Source organism: Erythranthe guttata, chromosome 11, assembly GCF_056151865.1.
Source record: "Erythranthe guttata isolate IM_541 chromosome 11, IM_541, whole genome shotgun sequence".
Taxonomy (NCBI): Eukaryota; Viridiplantae; Streptophyta; class Magnoliopsida; order Lamiales; family Phrymaceae; genus Erythranthe; species Erythranthe guttata.
The window spans coordinates 1,404,876-1,426,983 of NC_142543.1; the positions used below are offsets into that span (position 1 = coordinate 1,404,876).

The 22,108-nt window shown below is 31.7% G+C and overlaps 3 protein-coding genes across 3 annotated transcripts; 1 reads left to right on the plus strand and 2 right to left on the minus strand.

Moving 5' to 3' along the window:
• Window positions 1-594: 594 nt before the first annotated feature.
• LOC105961375 (sequence-specific DNA binding transcription factor) lies at window positions 595-1,650 on the minus strand. Its single transcript, XM_012985601.2, has 2 exons — window positions 1,514-1,650; window positions 595-1,396 (listed from the first exon to the last, which is right to left on the minus strand). The coding sequence occupies exons 1-2, from the start codon at window positions 1,522-1,524 to the stop codon at window positions 817-819; spliced, it is 591 nt and encodes a 196-aa protein (XP_012841055.2). The 5' UTR covers window positions 1,525-1,650; the 3' UTR covers window positions 595-816.
• A 6,025-nt stretch (window positions 1,651-7,675) lies between these two features.
• LOC105961361 (very-long-chain aldehyde decarbonylase CER3-like) lies at window positions 7,676-11,732 on the minus strand. The gene is made up of 11 exons (XM_088825093.1): window positions 11,441-11,732; window positions 11,130-11,344; window positions 10,771-11,003; window positions 10,456-10,675; window positions 10,098-10,225; window positions 9,759-10,015; window positions 9,541-9,648; window positions 9,238-9,444; window positions 9,033-9,143; window positions 8,754-8,927; window positions 7,676-7,977 (listed from the first exon to the last, which is right to left on the minus strand). Exons 1-11 carry the CDS (start codon window positions 11,489-11,491, stop codon window positions 7,798-7,800), a joined length of 1,884 nt encoding a protein of 627 aa, XP_088681219.1. The 5' UTR covers window positions 11,492-11,732; the 3' UTR covers window positions 7,676-7,797.
• A 6,978-nt stretch (window positions 11,733-18,710) lies between these two features.
• On the plus strand, window positions 18,711-21,142 carry UMAMIT34 (nodulin MtN21 /EamA-like transporter family protein). The gene is made up of 7 exons (XM_088825680.1): window positions 18,711-18,936; window positions 19,115-19,183; window positions 19,826-19,942; window positions 20,025-20,244; window positions 20,361-20,519; window positions 20,624-20,772; window positions 20,861-21,142. The coding sequence occupies exons 1-7, from the start codon at window positions 18,761-18,763 to the stop codon at window positions 21,039-21,041; spliced, it is 1,071 nt and encodes a 356-aa protein (XP_088681806.1). The 5' UTR covers window positions 18,711-18,760; the 3' UTR covers window positions 21,042-21,142.
• The last annotated feature ends 966 nt before the right edge of the window (window positions 21,143-22,108 follow it).

Below are 22,108 nucleotides of genomic sequence, written 5' to 3' on the forward strand. Positions count from 1 at the left end.
TATGTATAAGTTCTTTTATAGATTTCCATACAAATATATTCAAAATATATATTATTATCAACTATCAATTTGCAATTGAAAATTAAATCATGTAAATAATTAGGGAACAAATTTTTTTTGAAATTTGGCCATTTCGAACATGTTTCTTTAACTTTTTAGAAATTCTAAAATTGCCCAGAGTAAACAAAATGTAATACATCACCATCTCTCCTAATGCATGTTGGCTTCTGCAACTATTTGGTGATCTCTCCTAATGCAACACATCACCATCACTCTTACAACTTCTTTCTGATTTAATATGTTTTCCCCACATAAACTAATTTAAAATTTTGCTTTTCGTGACTTTCTTTTTAAATTCATAACATGTTCTTGCATTATCAGAATCTTTCAACCAAACGATTTCTTTTTCTATTTTTTTTTTCGTAAATTTAGAGTTCGTCTTCGATGATCGATAAACATAAATTGGCTATCTGAATGACTTAGAATTCTCACCAATATAATTCATCTCACCTAAGATTTACTATATAGTAGTTTGCATAAAATTCACTTAAATTGGATACATATATCCAAAAAGTGCCACACAACGAAAACACGAAAAAAATCAAAGTGCCGAAATATATTTAATGCTACTGCACTTGATTCATCAACATGATGAGTAAGTAGTACTCTTCATCTGTACATATTATAGAGTTACAACATGCTACTATAACAGCATAAATCTACCTCCTTTAATTCTCCGTAATCTAAAATCGAAAAAGAAAAAAAAACCCGAAATAAAAAAAATATATAATAGATAAAGAAAATGATATATATTATTCAAAACGACAATCTTTCCGTACGGCCCAAAATCTCAGCAGCAGCAGCAATATTTCTCATAACATCAACTTGAACTTGAAGAGAAGCAATGTAATCTAGGGTTTCTTTAATCAAAGAAACCTCATCCATTTGTTCTCCACCCGGTACAAGTCTTTTAAGCACACGTGTCCTCTTCTTCACCATCTTCTTCGCAATAATCGAACCATCTTCAACAACGCTACTAATCGAACGCAAAACTCTCGCCTTTTTCCGATGAGCGTTAACAATGCTTCGTCTCACAATCTTCTTGCTGCATGTGATTATCGACCGGCCTTTGCTTTTATCGACTAATAGTACTTTTCGGCCTAGTATTTTTTCGACAACGGTTTCGTTCTTCGACGCAATGCGGGCCATTACGGCCCGGCTCCACTGAGTTTCGGCATTTCTTGTTGAAGCTATGGCCACGTCAGCAGACTGTTTTATCGCGTTTTTTCTATCGAGGATCGTCATTTTATTGCTGGTTTTGCTGTATATTTGGAGACCCTTTATCCATTTCTTGAGGAATTCTTGTTTCATCGACTCCGATCTATTCTCCGGCATTCTGCATTAAAAAAAAAAAAAAAAAAAAAAAAAAAAAAACCACTAACTTGTTAGTTATTACATGAAAGGGGAAAAAAAGATTGAACAAATATTTAGGACAATAGAAATGAAAAAATACCTTGATTTCATCAAAGAATTCCAGGTGTAAATTAATATTCAGACAGAAAAATTAAATAAAAATAAAAATAAAAAATAAAATAAAATTGGTGGGATGGAACAAATTAAATTAAAGTAGCAGAAACCAAAGAAATGTGAAGATGGGAGAAAGTGAATAAAAGCCCATTTATTTGGTGAAAGAAAGGGTTAATGGTGGGCCAATCAGAGAAAGACACACCACATGCCGGCACATGGAAATTGCTGGCCCACATGTCAATAAATTAAATTAAAATTAAATAAAACCCTAAAAGAGAATATATTTGAATTTTTAATTAAATATGGTTTGTTTATTAATTAACGAAGACAAAAAAAAAAGATTATAATTAAGTCTTAATCCATTGATGCAATGTAAACCTAAAAATTGTTATAAGAGAATATTTTTCATGTACATATGTATACAAGAAAACAAAAAAATATTATAATCAAGACTCTTAATTAAACATATATCATGAATAGGTTGTATAGGGGTTGAAAAATTAAAAAGTGCCGATGGCAACCAAAATTAGTTTCGATCTCGAACGTGATTAGATCGAATCAAATTCGCTTTAAATTGTTCTGCAAGGTTTAATTTTTACCAAAGTTTGAATTCGTTTTGACAACTGTCCCTAGATCGATCGAGTTTGTCACATATAGTTAGTTTAGTGTGTTTTACGTCTCTCGCTGGGGACATATCATATATTTATATATGGTTAACTATGAGACTGCATGGTGCAGGCATTCTACTAATTATAGAAAGAATGATGAAAACATTATTTCTAATTGGATTATATATATTTTTTTAATAAACATTGTCAGTTGTTACTTAGGATAATCCAAATGATAATTAAGGATTGGCGATATAATTGTAGAAGAAAGATGAATAATAAAAAAATAAAAAAAAAATAAAAAAAATATTGGCATGATCCGTAAAACATGGGGAAGAAGAGAAGGGGAGAAAATGGATCCCACATCGGAAAAATATATATTCTGATGGAAAGAAAGAGAAGGTGGTCACATGCTCACCACATGCAAATTCTTATACACTATATATATATATATATACTCATTACATTATATTATACTCTATCAGTTCCACAATAACTGTCTCTTTTTTAAAATATTTTTGTTCCGTATTATCTGTCACTTTAGATTTTCAATACTGTATTAAATGCATTTTTTCCTGTTTTAACCTTATTAATTCAACTATAAGTATGAACTCTCTCTTATCACATCATTAAATAATCAAGGTTATTTTAGTCTTTCTAATATATTTTACCTAAAATCAAGACACGTTTATTGAGCTTCTTAATCCTTGTGCAAAGCCAAAAACAACACTTAATAGGGAACGGAGGGAATATTATATTTCTCAGCTATGTGGCTCAGTGAATTAATTAATATCTACTAACACAAACTACTAATAATAATATGTTCTTTCAAATTTAAATATGAGATATTTATATATATGATCTCGTGCCTCCTTTTGGCTTATATGCGCCACTTCTCTATTTTACCTACCTAGTAATTGAACTCGGTTTATACATACATTAATACATATCTAGATACACACAATTGAGTACATTTTTTATTTTATTTTTATATACATATGTTAATTTTTCCATTATATGAAAGTCAATGATGTTAGATCTAAGTCTGATATACCTTATTGGGTTGACCCGACCCGGTAAGCTAATGAGTATTTGGGCTACTTAAAAGGTCCGATTGATTATCCACTTACATGATCATTAAGGACTGGTCCGGTTCCATTAATAAGATAGGAATTGGGTTCGATTGGATCGGATCGGGAGAGAAAACGGACAAGATCTTTGGGCATATTTGTAATATTCTGTCAACTCAAGGGCATTTTAGTCATTTTAGCTTTTCCTTTTTAATTTGTAACATGAATCAAGAAGTACATTTACTCAAAAAAAAAAAAAAAAAAAAAAAAATCAAGAAGTACATAAGTAAACGGGGAAAAAAAATCAAAAATCATAGGTAATTTACTAATTAGGTGCCCACAAATTATATATAGTTAGGGACTAATAATTAAATGGCGTGGGTCGAAAACCATAGTGGGCATAAGGCGTTTGAAAGTACGTATTTGCCCTTGGAACAATGGGTGAACCCCCGAGATTTACGGTGACCCTCATTTTTTATTAGATATTCTATAGCTAAACAGTTCATTAATTGTACGGAGATTGTGACAATTTTTCATCAGAATTTTGAATTTCACACACACACACACACGCATATATATATATATATATATATGCATCATGCATGTGCATGTAGAGACTTACATTTGTAAATGTACACATACTTACAAGTATAAATTTGTTAATTTATATATAATTTATAATTATATATTCTTCTAAATGTTCATATTCTTGTATTTAACAAAATTCATATTAAACTATTATTTAATTTATGTGGTGGAATCAACTCATCATTTTAGTATTATTTAATTTTCTTAGGTGACGGAATGCCATACGTCGAATTTCAAATATTCATTTTTATTTTATATATATGGAATATTTTACATATATATCTTCTTAATAGAGTTACAAATATATATATATATATATATATATATATATATATATAGATGCACACAGTAACATGTGTGTGTGCGTGTTATGGTGTGAGAGAAGCACGCATGCAGTGATATATAAAAGAGAGATAGATACATAAATGATACAGAGATATTATATAGAGGCCGCATGCATGTGCACACATGGATGGGCCATCCTATTGTCCTAACAAAGCTAAACACTGTTCTCTAACTTCCCATCATTTGCTTCCCCTATTCTTTTCACATTCTCTCTTAATTCATATACTACTTATATATATATATATATATATATATATATATATATATATATATATATACACACACACACATATGTATGCACTGGGATAATGAGATGTTACATCAGCTGGTTGTTTACATTAGATAGATTTCAACCGTAAATCTACACATAAGTACACACGTATGCTTGTGTGCTTAGAGAGTAATTATTTAATCAGATCTACGGTTAATAATTAACCTAAGATATTATAGTATTAAAATAAAAATATTGTACCAAAATCAAGAATAATAGAATTTCTTTTATAGAAGTATAAAAAATCATGCACGTGTGCCTCATTAATATTCATGAACCCCATTTATCGGAGATGACATTTCACTATCCACACCCCCACGATTGATTCAGCAGCTCTATATATATATATATATATACATCTGTCATCTATATATTTGATTTGAATTTACTACTATTATTTTCGCTATATTGTGAATCCACATAGAAACCAGAGTGTGACATTTAACAATTTAGATTTTATTTTATTTATGTGGTAATAATTTTTTGATCGAATTCATCACACGTGGTTCGTCCATCTGCAATTTACATTTCCGGTGTGATTTTTGCGGACTATTGCACGAGAACGAAGTTTAGGTCATTTGTTAAAAAAAATAATAAATAGATGAATAAAGACATCATAGGTACTCACATGCATGCATTGAAATTTAGCTATATTACCGACATACAGCTGTTTGAATGATCCTATGATTCTTGTTTGGGTATGAAATTAGGACCTTGTTTGGTTACATTTGTAAAATTAAATGAGTTCGGATTATTATTCTTGATTATAATTCAACAATTCAATAGTTAGAATTTGAAGGCTAGAGCCTAGATATTTTTTTTCTCCACCTCGTACTATTGAAAACTTAAATGTATCTTCATCATCCAACTAATTATTATAAAAAAAAAAGGGGTCATTAGCAATAAACCCCTCATATAGTTAATAAATGGTGATATGTTCATCCCTTAAATCTTTCTTTGTGATAAACCCCTAGATATTGTATTTCCAATTCTACCCTTATATCAACTAGCATAATTTCACCCAATTATTCCTTTTTTTCTCTCTTTCCATAATAATAATTTAATTCCTAAAAATATGTTTCCAAATTCCTAAAAATTGCTACCACATTAAAAAAAATGATTTTTTTTTTATTATTTATTATTTTCGGATTTTATTTAGTCATTTTTTATTTTTTTTTTATTATTTTTTATTTTTTTAATATTTTTTTAATAAAAATATTTTCTTAAACAAAAAATTGAATTTTTTTTGGACAGTTTACAACGCCGAATATGACTATATGTGACTATATCAATTGTAGTCATATTATTTCTTTATATTGCACTTTTTTTACATTTTTAGCTTCAAAATCCCGATTATATAGTGTTGTACAGTCATGTTTACCAAATTATATAAAACAACTAAAATTCCCTATTGTTTAGGGAAACAATACAATCAACATCCACAAAAAATATCACAAAAGAATCACAATTTGAATCTTGTTATTTCAAGTCAACTTGAAACGAGAAGATAGAACATATTCGAATATGACTACAATCATATTCAACAATAGTCGTATTCAAAAATGACTACAGCCATATTCGAAAAAAATACATAAATATGACTACAGTCATATTTGAATATGACTATAGTCATGTTGCTGCTACTGTACAGATCTGAAATTATATTTTCAGATCTGGAGGAAAAAAAAAGAGAGGGAGAAATCGAAAGTACATTAAAAAAAGGGAGAAATTTAACGAACAAGATGGAGGGGGAGTACGCTTCAATTCATCTAACTAAATACATAAATATGACTATAGTCATATTTGAATATGACTATAGTCATGTTGCTGCTACTGTGCAGATCTAAAATTATATTTTCAGATCTGGAGGAAAAAAAAAAGAGAGAGAGAGAGAGAGAAATCGAAAGTACATAAATAAAGGGAGAAAATTAACGAACAAGATGGAGGGGGAGTACGCATCAATTCATCTAACTAAATACATAAATATGACTATAGTCATATTTGAATATGACTATAGTCATGTTGCTGCTACTGTACAGATCTGAAATTATATTTTCAGATCTGGAGGAAAAAAAAAAAAAAAAGAGAGAAATCGAAAGTACATAAATAAAGGGAGAAAACTAACGAACAAGATGGAGGGGGAGTGCGCTTCATTTCATCTAACTAAATACATAAATATGACTATAGTCATATTTGAATATGACTATAGTCATGTTGCTGCTACTGTTGCTGCTACAGTACATATCTGAAATTGTATTTCCAGATCTGTAGAAAAAAAACAAAAAAAAATAGAGAGAGAGAGAGAGAGAGAGAGAGAGAGAGAGAGAGAGATAGAGAGAGAGGGGAGAGAGAGAAATCGAAAAATACATAAATAAAGGTAGAAATTAACGAAAGAGAGGGAGGGGGAGTCGACGACAACGGCGATGGTGGCGGCGCGGCGTGAGAGAGGCGGCGGTGGCGGCGGCGTCGACGATGAGCGGCGGTGGCGGTGGCGGCGGACGATGAGCGGCGGTGGCGGCGGACGATGAGCGACGGTGGCGGCGCGGCGGCGGCAACGGCGGTGTATGAAGCTTGAAATTTTAGGAGTGTTTGAGGGTCTAGGTGGAGAGGTGGAGAAGAAGATGAAAGTGGTAGGTGAGCAGATAATTAAGGTTATAGTAGTTGATGGTAGGTTTGTCTTCTCACACTAGTCTAGGGGGTCTCACTAATTAAGAATGAAATTTGGATGTAGGGAAAAGTCTTTCCAAGTCAATTGCGTTAGTTCAAAATATTTTCCATTTGAGGGGTGTATTGCATATTTCCCCAAAAAAAAAAACCAATAATTGCAATTTTTACTGCCAAATTTGGGGGAAAAAATAATTAAAAAAATAAAAAAATAAAAAATAAAAAATAAAATCTCATACTTTACCACATGGGTTTAGCCCATCAGAAAAGTCTCTTCCAAAATCCATTTAATTATGTAACCATTAAGAGGCCCCCAATACTTGCCACTACATTTTTTCGAATTTCACCGGTTTCGATCCGAAAATTCTGATTTTGAGGTTTTTCATAACGAATTCTGAAAACTTTAATTTTTTAAATACTGGAACAAATTTTTTCGTTCCGTCTTCTGAAACCCTGATTCCCTATTTCCCCAAATTCTTCTCGAACGGAATTAGAATTAATTTTTATTTCCAAAAAAAAAATATAAAATTATTTCAAAAGTACAATTTTCAATTCGATCCATCCGATTTCAACCTGGTTCTCACCAACATAAAATCAGAATATAACCGGAATATTAATTATATAGTATTAACCAATATTGCAATAATATTCGGAAATTTGAAATAAAAATGGAGGGGTACAAAGTATAATTTAATACATAATTTTAAATAGATAAAACATATTTCTAAATATTTGATGATGTGATAGAAGAGACAGGCTTGAAACCATGTTTCAAAGCAGATTTCCAGACAAAGTCAATACGGTCAACGTCAATAGCACCAACTTCATGGTGACTCCATTCTTCCAATGCATGTACAACTCCACCTGCATGGCATGCATGTACTACTCCCCTCCCCATTGTATACTACATCAACCAAAATAAATTATAAATAATAAATAATTAAATAAAAATTAACAAATCATAAAAACATTAGCAATAATTAAATCAAAGGTTTCCTAACTTTAATTTAGTGTTTTATTGAAAACGAAGATTAAGCTATGATGCACCCGGTGAAGGGTACATCAGGTACGTATATTTACCGTTCGTCCACACACACCAACATGGATGTGTGTATAGATGAATGGTGCACATATTAGAGGTGGAAATTGGACTGATCGCACTTTCGGGAAGAAAAAAAAACACGATTTTTTTCGGGAGTACTGAAAAACTAATTCCAATTCCGTTCCAAAAAGATCGAAAAAATTAGAAATCCGAATTTCAAAAATTGGAATTTCCGGATCGGAATTGGTTGAATTTGAAAATTTGGAATTTTTTTCAATCGCCTAAAATACAAAATGAATAAGAATATGGCTATTATATGTGTACATTTCTGGGAAAAAAAAAATCGGAATTTCGGAAATTGAAACCGGCCAATTTGAAATCAGAATCTCATTTTATTCCAATTCAAATCCAAAAAACGAAAAAAAAAAAAAAAAATCGGAATTTCGAAATTTGCAATGAAAAGTACTATTTCAAAATCGGAAAAAAAAATCGGTTCAGAATCATCGGAAATCGAAAATTTCGTCCCGATTTAAAATTCCACTCCTAGTAAAGATGTATATGTTGTATTTCACCCGATATAGGACGAATTAAATAATCGACAACGAATAAATAGTGAGATGGGGTTTAGAATATATTACTTCACAAGATCCAAGGCCTTGAACATCTTGAGGCAATTTCATGGCAGCAAGATCACCATAAGTGCAGTCTCGTCTGAACTGAAGTATCGGCGGCACCACAAACTGATGAAAATGGCATCCACTCGGTGCATAGTTTTGCTCCCTCGACGTTATCCACTTCCCCACTATCCATGCCTGCAATTTAATTTAATTATTTAAACAATTTCAAGAATCACACAAATCGAAAAAAAAAAATCGAGAAAATTTTGCGAACGAACAAGCGTTACGTTATCGATTTACCTTACAATTCTGCGCTGCTTGGTACTTAGTCACCTGGACTAGATACTTTTGACAATCGGGCGGCGCTTCTTTCTGAATTTTTCGGAATCTTTCGGTTGATAGAGTTAGCATCTGCATTAATTAATTAATTAATGTGATTAGTGATTATTTACTATTTTTTCAAGAATGTAATATAGTTTAATCTATATCTATATATAGTACTTACGAGAACTCGGACATTTTTCTTGCAAAGATAAAGAGCGATAGCTCGTCCAAGTTTAGAAGTGGCTCCGGACAAGAAAACCTCCGTCACGTGATTAGGGATCTCGTTAAGGATAACAGCTGCCGTTAACGTATTCCCATGCACCACTCTTACTTTAAGATTCGGATGTTTTTCGACGAAAAGTGTGCCCCCTCCATTCAAAGCCTCATTCTACATTAATTCATTGACATATTATCAAACAAGATTGCATATACATATATATATATACTGTGTGTGAATTTGTGTGTATGAGTGTGTGAGAGAAACCTTGTTCAAAGCAGCAAGGCTAATGACTTTAACTCCCATTCTATCAGCCCTAAGAATAGCTTCTTCGATGTGCTTATTAATCCCTTCTGCAGCAAACGGCAAGAAATACTGCCGAAAATTTTACAAATTAGTGCAAATTAATTCAAGATTATCTAAGTTGTCTATATTAAGACAAAACTTAATCACACTTAAGAAAATAAAAAAATAAAAATAAAAACCTGAAAACCGAAACGAGGAACGGCCCACGTTTCATGCAAACGGTTCCTAATAGTGTAGGCCGAAATCAAGAAAGCCTTCGACTTAACCCACATCAATAGCATCACCGTAAACGAAAAGGGCAAAAAGGGCAACATGTAAATTCTTGTGTAGTAAGGCAAAGACGCCATTGATCGGTTCACGAAAGGGGCGTGGAGCGCCGACGACATGTCTACTATATGTGCAAGGAAAACGAAATCGGGTACTCTTTCTTTGTAATCTGCATGCATTTTCAACATGATGTAATTACGAGAAGTCCAAATTATCGACATTTAACGGGGAATAATTTTTTTGAGGCCGACCTGAAATCGAGTAGTTTTTCTTATGCAATTGCCATGATTTTTTGTTCAGTGTGTTCCCTAATGCATCAAAAAGAGGCATAAAAAGGCAATAATTGGTGTCCATTTCAGCATGATGGAGGCTGTGGTACCTGCAAATTTTCGATACAACATACCCGGAAAAAAAATAGTTAGAATTATTAATTTAATATATCACAACGAAGATTTTTTTTTTTTTTAAATTGTTCGAAAACAGAGTTAATTTTTTTTTTTTAATTTAGATGATTAAGTGCAACATTTCAAGAAACATGTAACAAGTTCTAAACGAAAATCGATTGTTTCCGTAAAATATACATAGTCACAATTTAAATTATCGACTTACGTTGGAGTATAGATCATATACTTGAGAAATGGGATCAAATCAAATATACGGTGGGGAATTATCTCCACATTTAAATGGCCTAAGCATCTCAAAAAATCGAAGATCAAAACGTAGCCGTAGATTAAGATCAACGATCCATGACCGATCAAGAACGAACCAACTATCGGTACCCCAATCACAATAGTCAACAAAAGATGCTCCAAGAATGTGGCATGTCCACCTGAATAAAGTGACCATATTAAAATCTTTAATTAAAACGAAAAAAACCCGAATTATTCAAATATTTAAAAAAAATTAAATTAAAAATTATGGTACCTGTGTAGGCTTGGGGTACAGGTGAAGAGTGGTGGAGAGAATGGTAATTTGTGAAAAGATAGTTTCCATGGAAGAATTTATGAATAGTGTAGAAAAGTGGCTCTGAAATTGCAATGTGAAGTACTAATGCTTCTGTAATTCCATTTTTATTCAATAATTCAATTTTTCCAGAGGTGGGAAAAATGTACAGCATCACAGATGCCACAATTGCTTGCAGTAATATGAAATTATCCCTGATTAAAAAGAAAATTAAAAAAATTATGAGTGTATGAACAAGAAAATTAAAAATTAAAAATTAAAAAATAAAAATCCAATCTTTATTATTATTATTTATTTTTTTAATTATTAATAATAATTACCAATGCCATTCTTTGTCAATCTGGTGAAAACCAACGCCCTTGTTAACGATTCGGCGGTTTCGTGTAAGAAAGAGCATATTGCTGTAAGAAGTACATGCTTGGTACAAACAAAGCCTCACCATAGATATTATGAATATATGAATACCCCATGATTCTTCTTCTTCTTGATATTTTGAATACAACCCTTTTGCAACCAATATCCCATATATAGCATACTGTAATTAAAATTAAAAAAAAAAAAAAAAAAACCCATGATCAAGAAAATGCAGGTGAAAAAAAATTTCAAAAAAAAAATATGTTGATTAATGTACCTTGTAACTAGCTAAGAATTCCCAAGGCCAAGCATACAGAGGTGGAGACATTGTAGAGAGAGAAAGAAAGATTGGATTTTTATTTTATTTTTTTGGGTTTTTTGAATTTTTGATTATGGGGAAGAAGAGAAAAAAAGTACAGTTTTGTTTTTGAGCTACACTAATGGAGAAAAGGCTGCATTTTTGTATACCTCTTTTGTGTGCTAGCTGGAAATAAATAGACTTATTTAAGCACAGGTGTGGTGAGGCTACTACTACTTATACAATTTCTCATATATATATATATTTATATATATATACAAAATATAGTTTTTTTGATGATTAAATACAAAATATAATAGTTAGTTTTAAGTAAAGATGCCTTTATAATTAGTCATGCATCAGTCATTATTATCATTACCGATATTAACAGGGAAATTAATTTCAACACGGCAAGAAAATATAGTTTTTAGATATATGTACTTTTTGCATGGGGGGTGGGGGGTGGGGGTGGGGGTGGGGGGAGGTTTGCAGAATTTAATGTTGTAATAGTGAAATTGTCAGTGAGTTGATGGGTGATGGGTAGGCAAAGTTAGGGTCCTTCGACCCTACACCCGGTGAAAAACATCGGGTGGATCTTCTGCTGGCACGTGTTCATTTTTTTATTTTTCTAAAACCCCTAAAGGTAAACCCTAGCGGGGAATTTATTATAAAATACAAAAAAAGACACGCGGCAGCAGAAGACCCACCCGGTGTTTTTCACCGGGTGTAGGGTCGAACAAATCACAAAGTTAGTTTTTTTTTTTTTTTTTTTGGTTTTAAACCAATCATGTGACGCCACTTCTGCAGACTAATGCTTCTAGCAAGTCTGACTAATTTGGGACAAAATTTCACTTTGCACCCTTTTATTATAAGTATTTAGCAAAATGCCGTCCTTGAAATAAGAAAATGGCATTTTGCACCCTAAGTTGTTCTACTCTATACTTTTTACTATTTGTATAATTTACCCTAATATGAAAATTGGGTTGGAATAGACGGTTCGAGATTAACAAAATTATATTAATTTAGCAAAATATGTACGTTTTTATCGAGTCGGGGCAGAAAAAAATTGTTAATGAAGCCCGATAAATTAGATCGAGAAAAAAAAGAAAAAAAGTGAGTGGGGGGGACAAGAATTGAAGTGTACCACCACTCTTTAATATGCTTGGGCTTAAATGAATATATTGATCTACTTAGCCAATAAATATGGTGTAAACATTGCTAACTATGGCAATTTGCTAATATATACACATGCCTTCTTTTGACTTTTTTTCTATGATTAGTGATAATCACACCACTATTGCTTAATTTCGTTTTAATCGAGTATGAATGTATTGTGCCTTTTTTTCCGAGGTATAGGGTATGCATTAATTTTATCAATCACTAGGGAGGTGATTTAATTCACGTATTAAAATTAGTATTTATTGAACAAAAAATTAAAAAAGTAGCACTTTATTCATGATATAATATATATATATATATATATATATATTGGACCGACCCAGTAAGCTAATGAGTATTTGGGCCATGTAAAAGAGTCGATCTCTTATCCACCGACATGATCATTAACACATGACCCGATTTCATTAATAAGATCTTATAAGCCCATTAGAGTTTACTAATCATATTTAGAGCTCTCTAACCAAATAATGACTCTACTAATAACACTATAATTAAAAACCTCAGCTCATTGGAAAATGTACGTTCCGACAAATCTTCTGACTCCTATTGATCTCGTATTCTCGACCCTACCTTTCGTCCAAGCATCTGACTTGTGTGTCCCGTTTAATCCATCAATGTGTGTGAAAACACGTTGTATATATATATAAAAGATTATATTGTGATTTGAGGTCTCGAATTGCGTGCAAAATTATCCAAATTGAAATATGCATGTCACATGTTTCTTGGTCACATTTGGGCAAAATTGTAGTGGGTATGAACTAAGGAAGAATGGATTTTGACGTGAAAAAATTCAATTTTCCATATATAAGCCAACATTCATCACTTATTATCACCTCCAAAATGTTTTTTTATTCAAAATTGGGCACAATAATTAATATTTTGGCTCTACCTAAAGTTCAGTGTATCAGAAATTTCATTTGTCTCTTCTTTATTCATATTGCAATAATTTGCTTCAAACATGTAATAAAAATTTGTATTTTGTACCTATTTTCGGTGCTTTTCGTTATGGCCCGTGTTCACTCGGCTGATACACCGATCGAACCGAGAATTCGATAGTGTCGAAAATTTAGTTTGGTATTCGAAAATATATTTTAGAATTTTAGTATTCGGTACGGTATATGTTATAAAATTATAATTCTAAAATTGTAAAAAATATTCTAATTTTATTTACAATCTGCCAATTTCTAAAATTTTCAAAAGTTTTTGCATACATTACCCATATTTTATTAAAATTGAAAAATTGTTGGAATAAAACAAAAATGAACCGTGTTCGTTGGGTGTACGTACCATATCACACGTGGAACATACCTAGTTGATGACACGTGTTGCAATCGCAACGGTCCCAGAAAAAGGGGAGAGGTCCTGAGGATCCTTCACCAATCACCAAATCATTTTAAAGGGTGAATAGGACGAAATTGTCCCTTTAAGTATGTTTGTAGGTCGCATTCATCCCTGAATCTGACGGTTCCTTCGACCCTACACCCGGTGAAAAACACTGGGTGGGTCTTCTGCTGCCACGTGTTTTTTTTTTATTTTTCTAAAACTCCTAGAGGTAAACCCTAGCGGGGAATCTATTATAAAATACAAAAAATAGACACGTGGCAGCAGAAGACCCACCCGGTGTTTTTAACCGGGTGTAGGGTCGAACAAATCGAATCTGACTGCATAACAAAACTCTCTCAATATCCTTCATTTTCAATAATTAATTACATACACATCCTGCAATTTGTAATTTTTTTACATTTATGTCCTTTTGTAAAGGAGTAGATATAAAAGATTTACAAACTGAAGGGGTTGGATTAATTTCCTAAAAAGAATGAGCTATTTCGTAATTTCCTTGCAATTTATTTGATTATTAGTAAGAATTTACATAATTTTCGGAAAAATAACATTTTTCATTCAACGTAAAATTTAAAATAAATAAATCATTCAAGAAGCATAGAGTAATCCACATGTCCGACTGCAACGGCCCATCCAAATCGGGCCGGTTCCAAAGCCCATTAGCCCGAAGTGTAATATTTTGTTATATTATTTATAATAAGAATTCCTTTAAGCCCATTATTAAATCTTAACTACAATTTGATACGATGCTAATTAAATGGAAAATCAAGTTTTAGGTGGTGTTTGCAAAAGCTTATTCAAAAGATTGTAAGTTAATTTTGATATTAAGTGCTTAATTCTAAACTTTTGCATAAAATCTGGAAAATTAACTAAAATAGAGAAAGCATGCATATACATGAAATTATAGTTTAAAACAACTTATTTTAAGAGAAGTAAAAGCAAAAATTAGTTTTGCAAACACCTAAAAACAGATTATATGAGAAAATAAGCTCATAATTTATTTTTAAAAGTTTTTGCAAACACCATCTTAATCTTAAGAGTAATCTTCTGACGTGGCAATGGATTAGAATGCTAATTAAGTAGAAGATTAAGTTTAAATAAACGTGTTTAGCAAACTAGCCTCCCCTAGTAGTTTACATAAAAAAGAATATTCTTTTTCTCAAATGACAAGTTGTCCATAAGAAAATTACATGATATGTTTGTTCTATTTAAATAAATAAACAAAATAAAATAATAATAATAACAAAAACAAAGATGTTGCATTTATTTCAGCAAACGAACATGACTACATAAAATCATTTGTCGTTTGGCAAATTTTTCGATTAAGATTCGGAGTTTATTAATGACTTTCGCACGTAAATTTGACCATCATTTCGAAATTATATAGAACTACAATCAAGTAGATTACACCCTAAGAGAAATCTCTCTCATTTCAAAATTTTTTTGACATACCCCCCTAAGCTACCCTAAAGTACCTATAATACCCTTTTAAATTCAGTTTTAAATCCTAGCCACACACATTTTGGTGTTTCTCTTCTTCTCCCAGATTTAAAATCCCGCCTCCACAAACCTCCCACCGGCGAAATTGCTTCCCGAATTCATAACTCTCTCTCCGGTGGTCTGAATTCGATGGTTTAACTACCTTTGGATTCCGCTCGTCGAGCTACTTCTTTTGGTGGTGATTTTCATTCAGTTTGGAGCGCAGATCTGTTTCTGCAATTTTTTTTCATTCGACGACGGTGGTCTTTCCGGAGGTGTATTTGTGTTCCACTAGTCGAAATTTGACGGACTACCCACCGTTGGATTCCTCTCGTCAAGATCTATATTTTGATGGTAATTTCGTTGTTTTTATGTTTTCAAATTTATTTTTATAATTTTTTGCATTTGTGGGCGAGCGGACCGGGGGTGGTTATTAGCGGCGCCTAGGGTTTTAGTAGGAGGCGAGGGGGGTAAGGAGTCACTGTTTGTTTGATTTAAAATATGTAGCCTTTCCCAGCAATAACCTCTCTCTCTATCTCTCGATCTCTTAGTGTTTATTGATTTTTGAGTGTTTTGATGTTTCTTCAAATTTTGTTGATTTGCACTAAAGTAATCTTTTTTGTGTTTTGATTTTGCAATTGCAGCTTAATGAAAGGCATTGATCCTCACCTTGAATGTGTCAAAAATTTGGTTGAATTTGCATGTGAAGCAGTGTTCAACAAACAACAAACTGTATACATTACTATACATTACTATACATATAGTCACATGTAGTTACATATGCATATATTTGTGTATTTTCGATTTGTATTTTATTAGTTATGAGGTGATTTATAATAAAAATATTGATATTTGTAATTTTTTGTTGGGGTTTATGAATTTCTTTTGTATAAGCCAGTACTCGTGTGTGTTTACAATTGATCGACTAAAAATATGGGGAAAAAAAAAACGAACATAACTACGAATTACTATAGGTATTATAGTTACATGTAGTTATTTTCAGTACAGTAAACATATTGTTTTGAAAATAAAAAAAATTAAAAAAATTAAAATATATATATATATATATATATATATATATATATATATATATATATATATATATATATAAATAAATTTAACAAACATGTTTATTATTATTAAAAAAAATATATAATAATAAATAAATCAGCAAAAATGATAAGTGTAGCACCAGAAGTGTTGAATGCAGTTTGGTCAAAAAAATTGCATATAAGGATAGTATAGTACTTTCGTTTCTCAGGAGGTATATCAAATGATGATTTGGACTTTGGTTTTTTCCTAGTTAATTTGGTGGCTAGGGGTTTATGTAAAATAACCCCATAATATAAACATGAAATCCATGACACGGTAAATAACAAACTGTTGTAATTGTTGGGTAACAGTTTGAACGCATGCATACAATAAATTAAATGGAATACATTCTATACTATAACAAGGTATAATAACATAAGCCTGCATGGGTGTAGCTCAACTGGTTCCGGAGGTCGTAAGTTGGTGCAATGTCCTAGGAATGAATCCTGGCAGCCTCAGTGTGGGAATTTCAACTCCAATGAGGGTTGGTTCCTTGTGGGCACCAGGTCCGAGTTCGCTACATTAACGGGCCGTTGAGTTACCATGATTTACATTCCTCCATCAATCCTTGTCGAGCCAAGGGATGGGGGCTCTGGGGGCGAGGGATTTCGCCTTTTGGTGCAAGGTATAATAACACAATACAATACCACAAATTTAAAGGAGTTTTTTCAAGAACCACCCCTATATAATCTCTTATTGTTGAAAAAATCCTCGTGTTAAAATTATTACGAGAAACCCCCATTATAAAAGTTAGTCAAGGCAAATAAGGCCCCTACAAGTTGAATGTGTGTTGCACGTGCGGATTTCGAGACTTGAGGTATGTTTTTTGATGTAAAAAGACAAAATACCCATTTAAAACATAAATTTAGAAAATTATAAATTTACCCATAATTTTTGTAAGACCTAAAATAAAAGTTTCATAATTTTCTCTCATATTTAATATAAAATAATAATTTTTTTTAATTGAAATATTTTTAAAAAATATTAGGAGTAATTTTGTCATTTCATTTAAGTCAAGAACCAGTTTTAACATAAGAAACTGTGTACTTTGTAAAACATAACATAGGGATGTTATTGTTAAATATTTTTAATATATGGACTTTTTCGACAAGTAGAGATTACAGAGTGGGGTCTGTGCTAATAAATCTAAATTTAAAGACATCAATCAACATTTGACCACTAAGTTTTGATATCATCCTTATCACTACCCATTTGTTTTCTTCTTTAAGGTACAATCCTATCCTTTAACGAGCAACCATGGATGTTTCGAGTACAACTCAAGCTAAATTATTATTTATCTTTTTATTTATTATTTATTATTTATTATTAAAATAAATATGATTTTGATTATAAAAAAACAAATTAAATTAAATGTATGTCAAAATAATCGGCCGCTGGCAAACATAATGGAGAGGAAGAGTACGATAAAAAACCTGACATTGAATTATTATCTCTCCACATGAAATCCAGTCACCCCCCTCTCATGCATGAACACTAACACACACATATTTTGTCTTCATTTAATTAATTCTTTATTTTATTGTTATTATATATTTAAATTAAGATCTGATGAATCAATGCTGCATTGGGAGTAATATTTTGTTAATATACATTTTTTTTTAATATTTATAATTAGCCAATGGCAATTACGTCATTTCGTCAGCATATTCCGCGACTCGACCCGTTTTTATTAAATTAATTATATATATTACTTTACATTAGTAATTTAGTACAGTACCAAAATTCCATTTCTCTTTCTATGAACGCCGTCATCTTTATAAATATAATATTACTCCAATCAATCATGGGTAGATTACAAAAACTCCCCTAAACTTAGGTTAAATATCAAAAGACACCACCACTGGCCTATTTATAATAGCCAAAATTCCCCTCTGATTAACTGTTAATCGAGTTTTTTAACAGAAAATATTTATGTTAAATAGGTGAGAAATAGAAGAAAATATCTAAAATTGTGTATAAAGTCAATATCCTGGACTCAAAAAATACCCGTGAGATCGATTCACACTGTACTTTTGATAATTACAAATAGATGGAGGTGGTTTTTGTAATTTAATGTAAGTTTATGAGGAATTTCGTAATTTATTCATCAATAATTCATTGATATGGGGATTATAAATAAGAAAGTTAGAACAACAGTGAGAGAGAGAGAGTTATTTCTAGAGAGAGAGAGAGAGAGAGAGAGAAAGAATGGGTATAGAAGAATACAAGCCGATAATAGTGATGGTAGTATGTCAGTTCATATACTCAGGAGTGACACTAACTGGAAGAGCTGCTCTTCTTGAAGATATGAGCTCAAGGGTTTTTGTTGTCTACAGGCAATCCATTGCTTTCTTCATTATTGCTCCCATTGCTATTTTCTCTAGGTATTTTTTATTTATTAATATTTTATTCATTTTCATTTATGATTTCATAATTAATTAACATTTCATTATATTGATCAGTTCGAGTGATGAATTACGTATATATATATATATATATATATATATATATATATATATATATATATATATATATATATATATACACTGTGTGTGCATGCAGGAGAGGAACAAAGGGATGTTTTATGGGATGGAAGACCTTCGGTTTGATATCTTTGCTTTCTTTCGTCGGGTAATTCATTCATTCATTCATTACTTACTAATTCGTACAAATTTGTTTTTTTATTGTGGATAAATTAAACTCAAATAAAAATTGAGGGGATTAATCCAGGTTAATTATATTAATATTCGCTAGATATTTATATTTAGGGTACATTACGGCCACCTCCCTAATGTATGGTCAAATTACGAAAAAAATCCTCATGTTTGGATAATTACAATTATGCCCATCAACTATAAATCTTCTTACACGTCCACCACTATAGCGTCAAAGTCAATATAATCTTCTAGATTACGTGGTATATTCTCTAGTTTGTTTCGGTTTTGTACAAATATACAGCTTATGATGCACCATAATCTGATATATACAAGTCAAAAACCACATCATAAGATCATCTTACTTCAAAATGTGGAGCTCGAATGGTATAAAACGGGTACGAAGTTGAGAATATTCCATATAATCCAGATGTATCCACTAAATTTGACACCACAAGAGTACTGGGCGTTTAAGAAGATTTATAGTTGAGGGGTGGTTGTAATTATCCAATCATTAAGAATTTTTTTTTATAATTTAATCATACCATAGGGGTGTGGTTGTAATTTACCTATTTAATTTTTACAAATTCATCTTTTTTTTTTTTTCTTCTTTTGGCAGTGTGACAGTTAACCAGAACGTATATTTCGAGGGTTTGTACTTATCCTCGTCATCAGCTGCAAGTGCACTCGCCAATTTGGTGCCTGCTATTACATTTATCATGGCTTATATCTTGGGGTAACAATTTAATTTATTTATATACATTCATTCAAAATCATTGAAAAAAATTAATCTCATTTTTCGCAATTGTAAATATTAGATTAGAAAAAGTCGAGCTGCGAAGCATGAGAAGTGTCGCAAAAATAATCGGAACAATTTGCTGTGTAAGTGGTGCAGCTGCAATGGCATTATTGAAAGGTCCTAAATTACTAAACACAATTGGATTTCATAATAATCAGCCAACAAAAGACACTTGGTTCCTAGGTTGTTTGTTTCTCCTAGGTAGCTCTTTCTGCTGGTCTATTTGGCTAATTCTCCAGGTATTATTATATTATTTATCTCAACATTTTTTTTTTCGACAAAAAATACGTAAACTATATTATATAAATTCTAATTAATTGAAATGTATATGTCACATTTTTTTTTTAATTAACAGGTGCATGTAACTGCTTGCTACCCAGATCATCTTTCACTAACAGCATGGATGTGCTTAATAGCAGCAATCCAATCTGGAATATTGACACTAATCGTCGAGCCGAATACGAATTCGTGGAAATTAACTTCACCCCTTCAACTATTTTGCTGCTTTTATGCTGTGAGTTCAAAAAACTAAAAAAAAAATTGTTATGTTTAGTAAATTTATTTTTAAAATTTTCAAGAACATTTAATTAATTATTAAATAAAATCAAAAATTATTAGGGTTTGGGATCAGCAGTTACATTCTTTGCACAAGCATGGTGCATTGCAAGGAGAGGGCCACTCTTCTCTGCTATGTTCAATCCTCTGTGCACAGTTATTGTCACGGTTTTTGCGTGTGTTTTTGTGCACGAAGAGTTGTACACTGGAAGGTACAACTCTTTAAAGCATCACCTAATTAATTGGGGAAATATGGATTATCTTATTAATTAATTGATTGTTTGTTTTTCCTGATAATAGCTTGTTAGGAGGATTGGCTGTGATTATTGGACTTTACGTTGTGCTGTGGGGTAAAGCAAAAGACCATGAAGATGTAATTAGTGAAGATCAGAGCAGCCAATTAGCTTCAGATAATAGTACAATTAGCTGCATAATTGATTTGGGAGTGCCACTTTTGCCTGATAAAACATCAATTAATTAAGGGATTATCATGTAATTAACCTTGGATTAGTACTCTGGTTAATCAGTCTTGGAATATCACAGCCATTCAATTAAATTAGCTTCCGTTAATATTATTATTCAGTTTTTTTTTTAATTACTATTTCTTTAACAATATTTCTAGATAATTATACTAAATATTTAAAGAATGTTGCAACTAATTTAATTACTACTATACATTAAATAATAAAAATATTTCCAATTTCAATTTGTATATTAATTCATTCCTACCTCCTGGTCGAACTGAGCCGACAACGAATCATATATACACACACGAAGGAAAAAAAAAACGATTGTATTTACGCAACGGAACCGATAAAAATACGCAAAAAAAAAAACATGGAAAATTCAACATGATTATTAATTAGATAAAACATTTGATGTACAAGACTAAATTTAAAAAAATTAGACTAAGGCCAGCACACAAAGGAGGCAACTGAAAGAGGATAAGGAAAAGTATTAGAATACTGAAATTCAATGGCGTGGCCACCGGGGATTGGCCTACCCCCGTAAACGAGACAATTATCGTAATCAATCCGCTTAAAATTGTTAGGGTCAACGACGTTAGCCGAAGCGAACCAACCGCAGTGAAGGTGAACCCTAGCAACCCAACAATCCATACACAAGTTTACGATCATTACACTAAACCTCGGTATCCCCACTGAAGACTCGTCGCCTTGGCTAACTTGGATTTGCACGTGTGGGCACGAAGTTCTCCACTCCCCTCTCTTTTCCGACGAGTAATTGAACACTTGTGATTTTGATTGAATCGTGTTCGAAAATAGCGCTAAGCTTATTAAGAGTAGAGGTATTGAAATTATGTTAGTTTGGTGACAAGAAATGTTGTTCATCTTTGACGAATTTACGAGATGTACGCGCGTAGTGTACGGATAGTCCACATAGAAAAAATATGTGCTAGAGATATATATCTATATAAGAATTTTTTGGCCTCGGAATATTGAAACAAAATCGATTCGTATTGAGGTCTTGGATTTTTTTCTATGTTATTATTATCAGGAAATTTGCGACAATTGAATTACTTACCATATT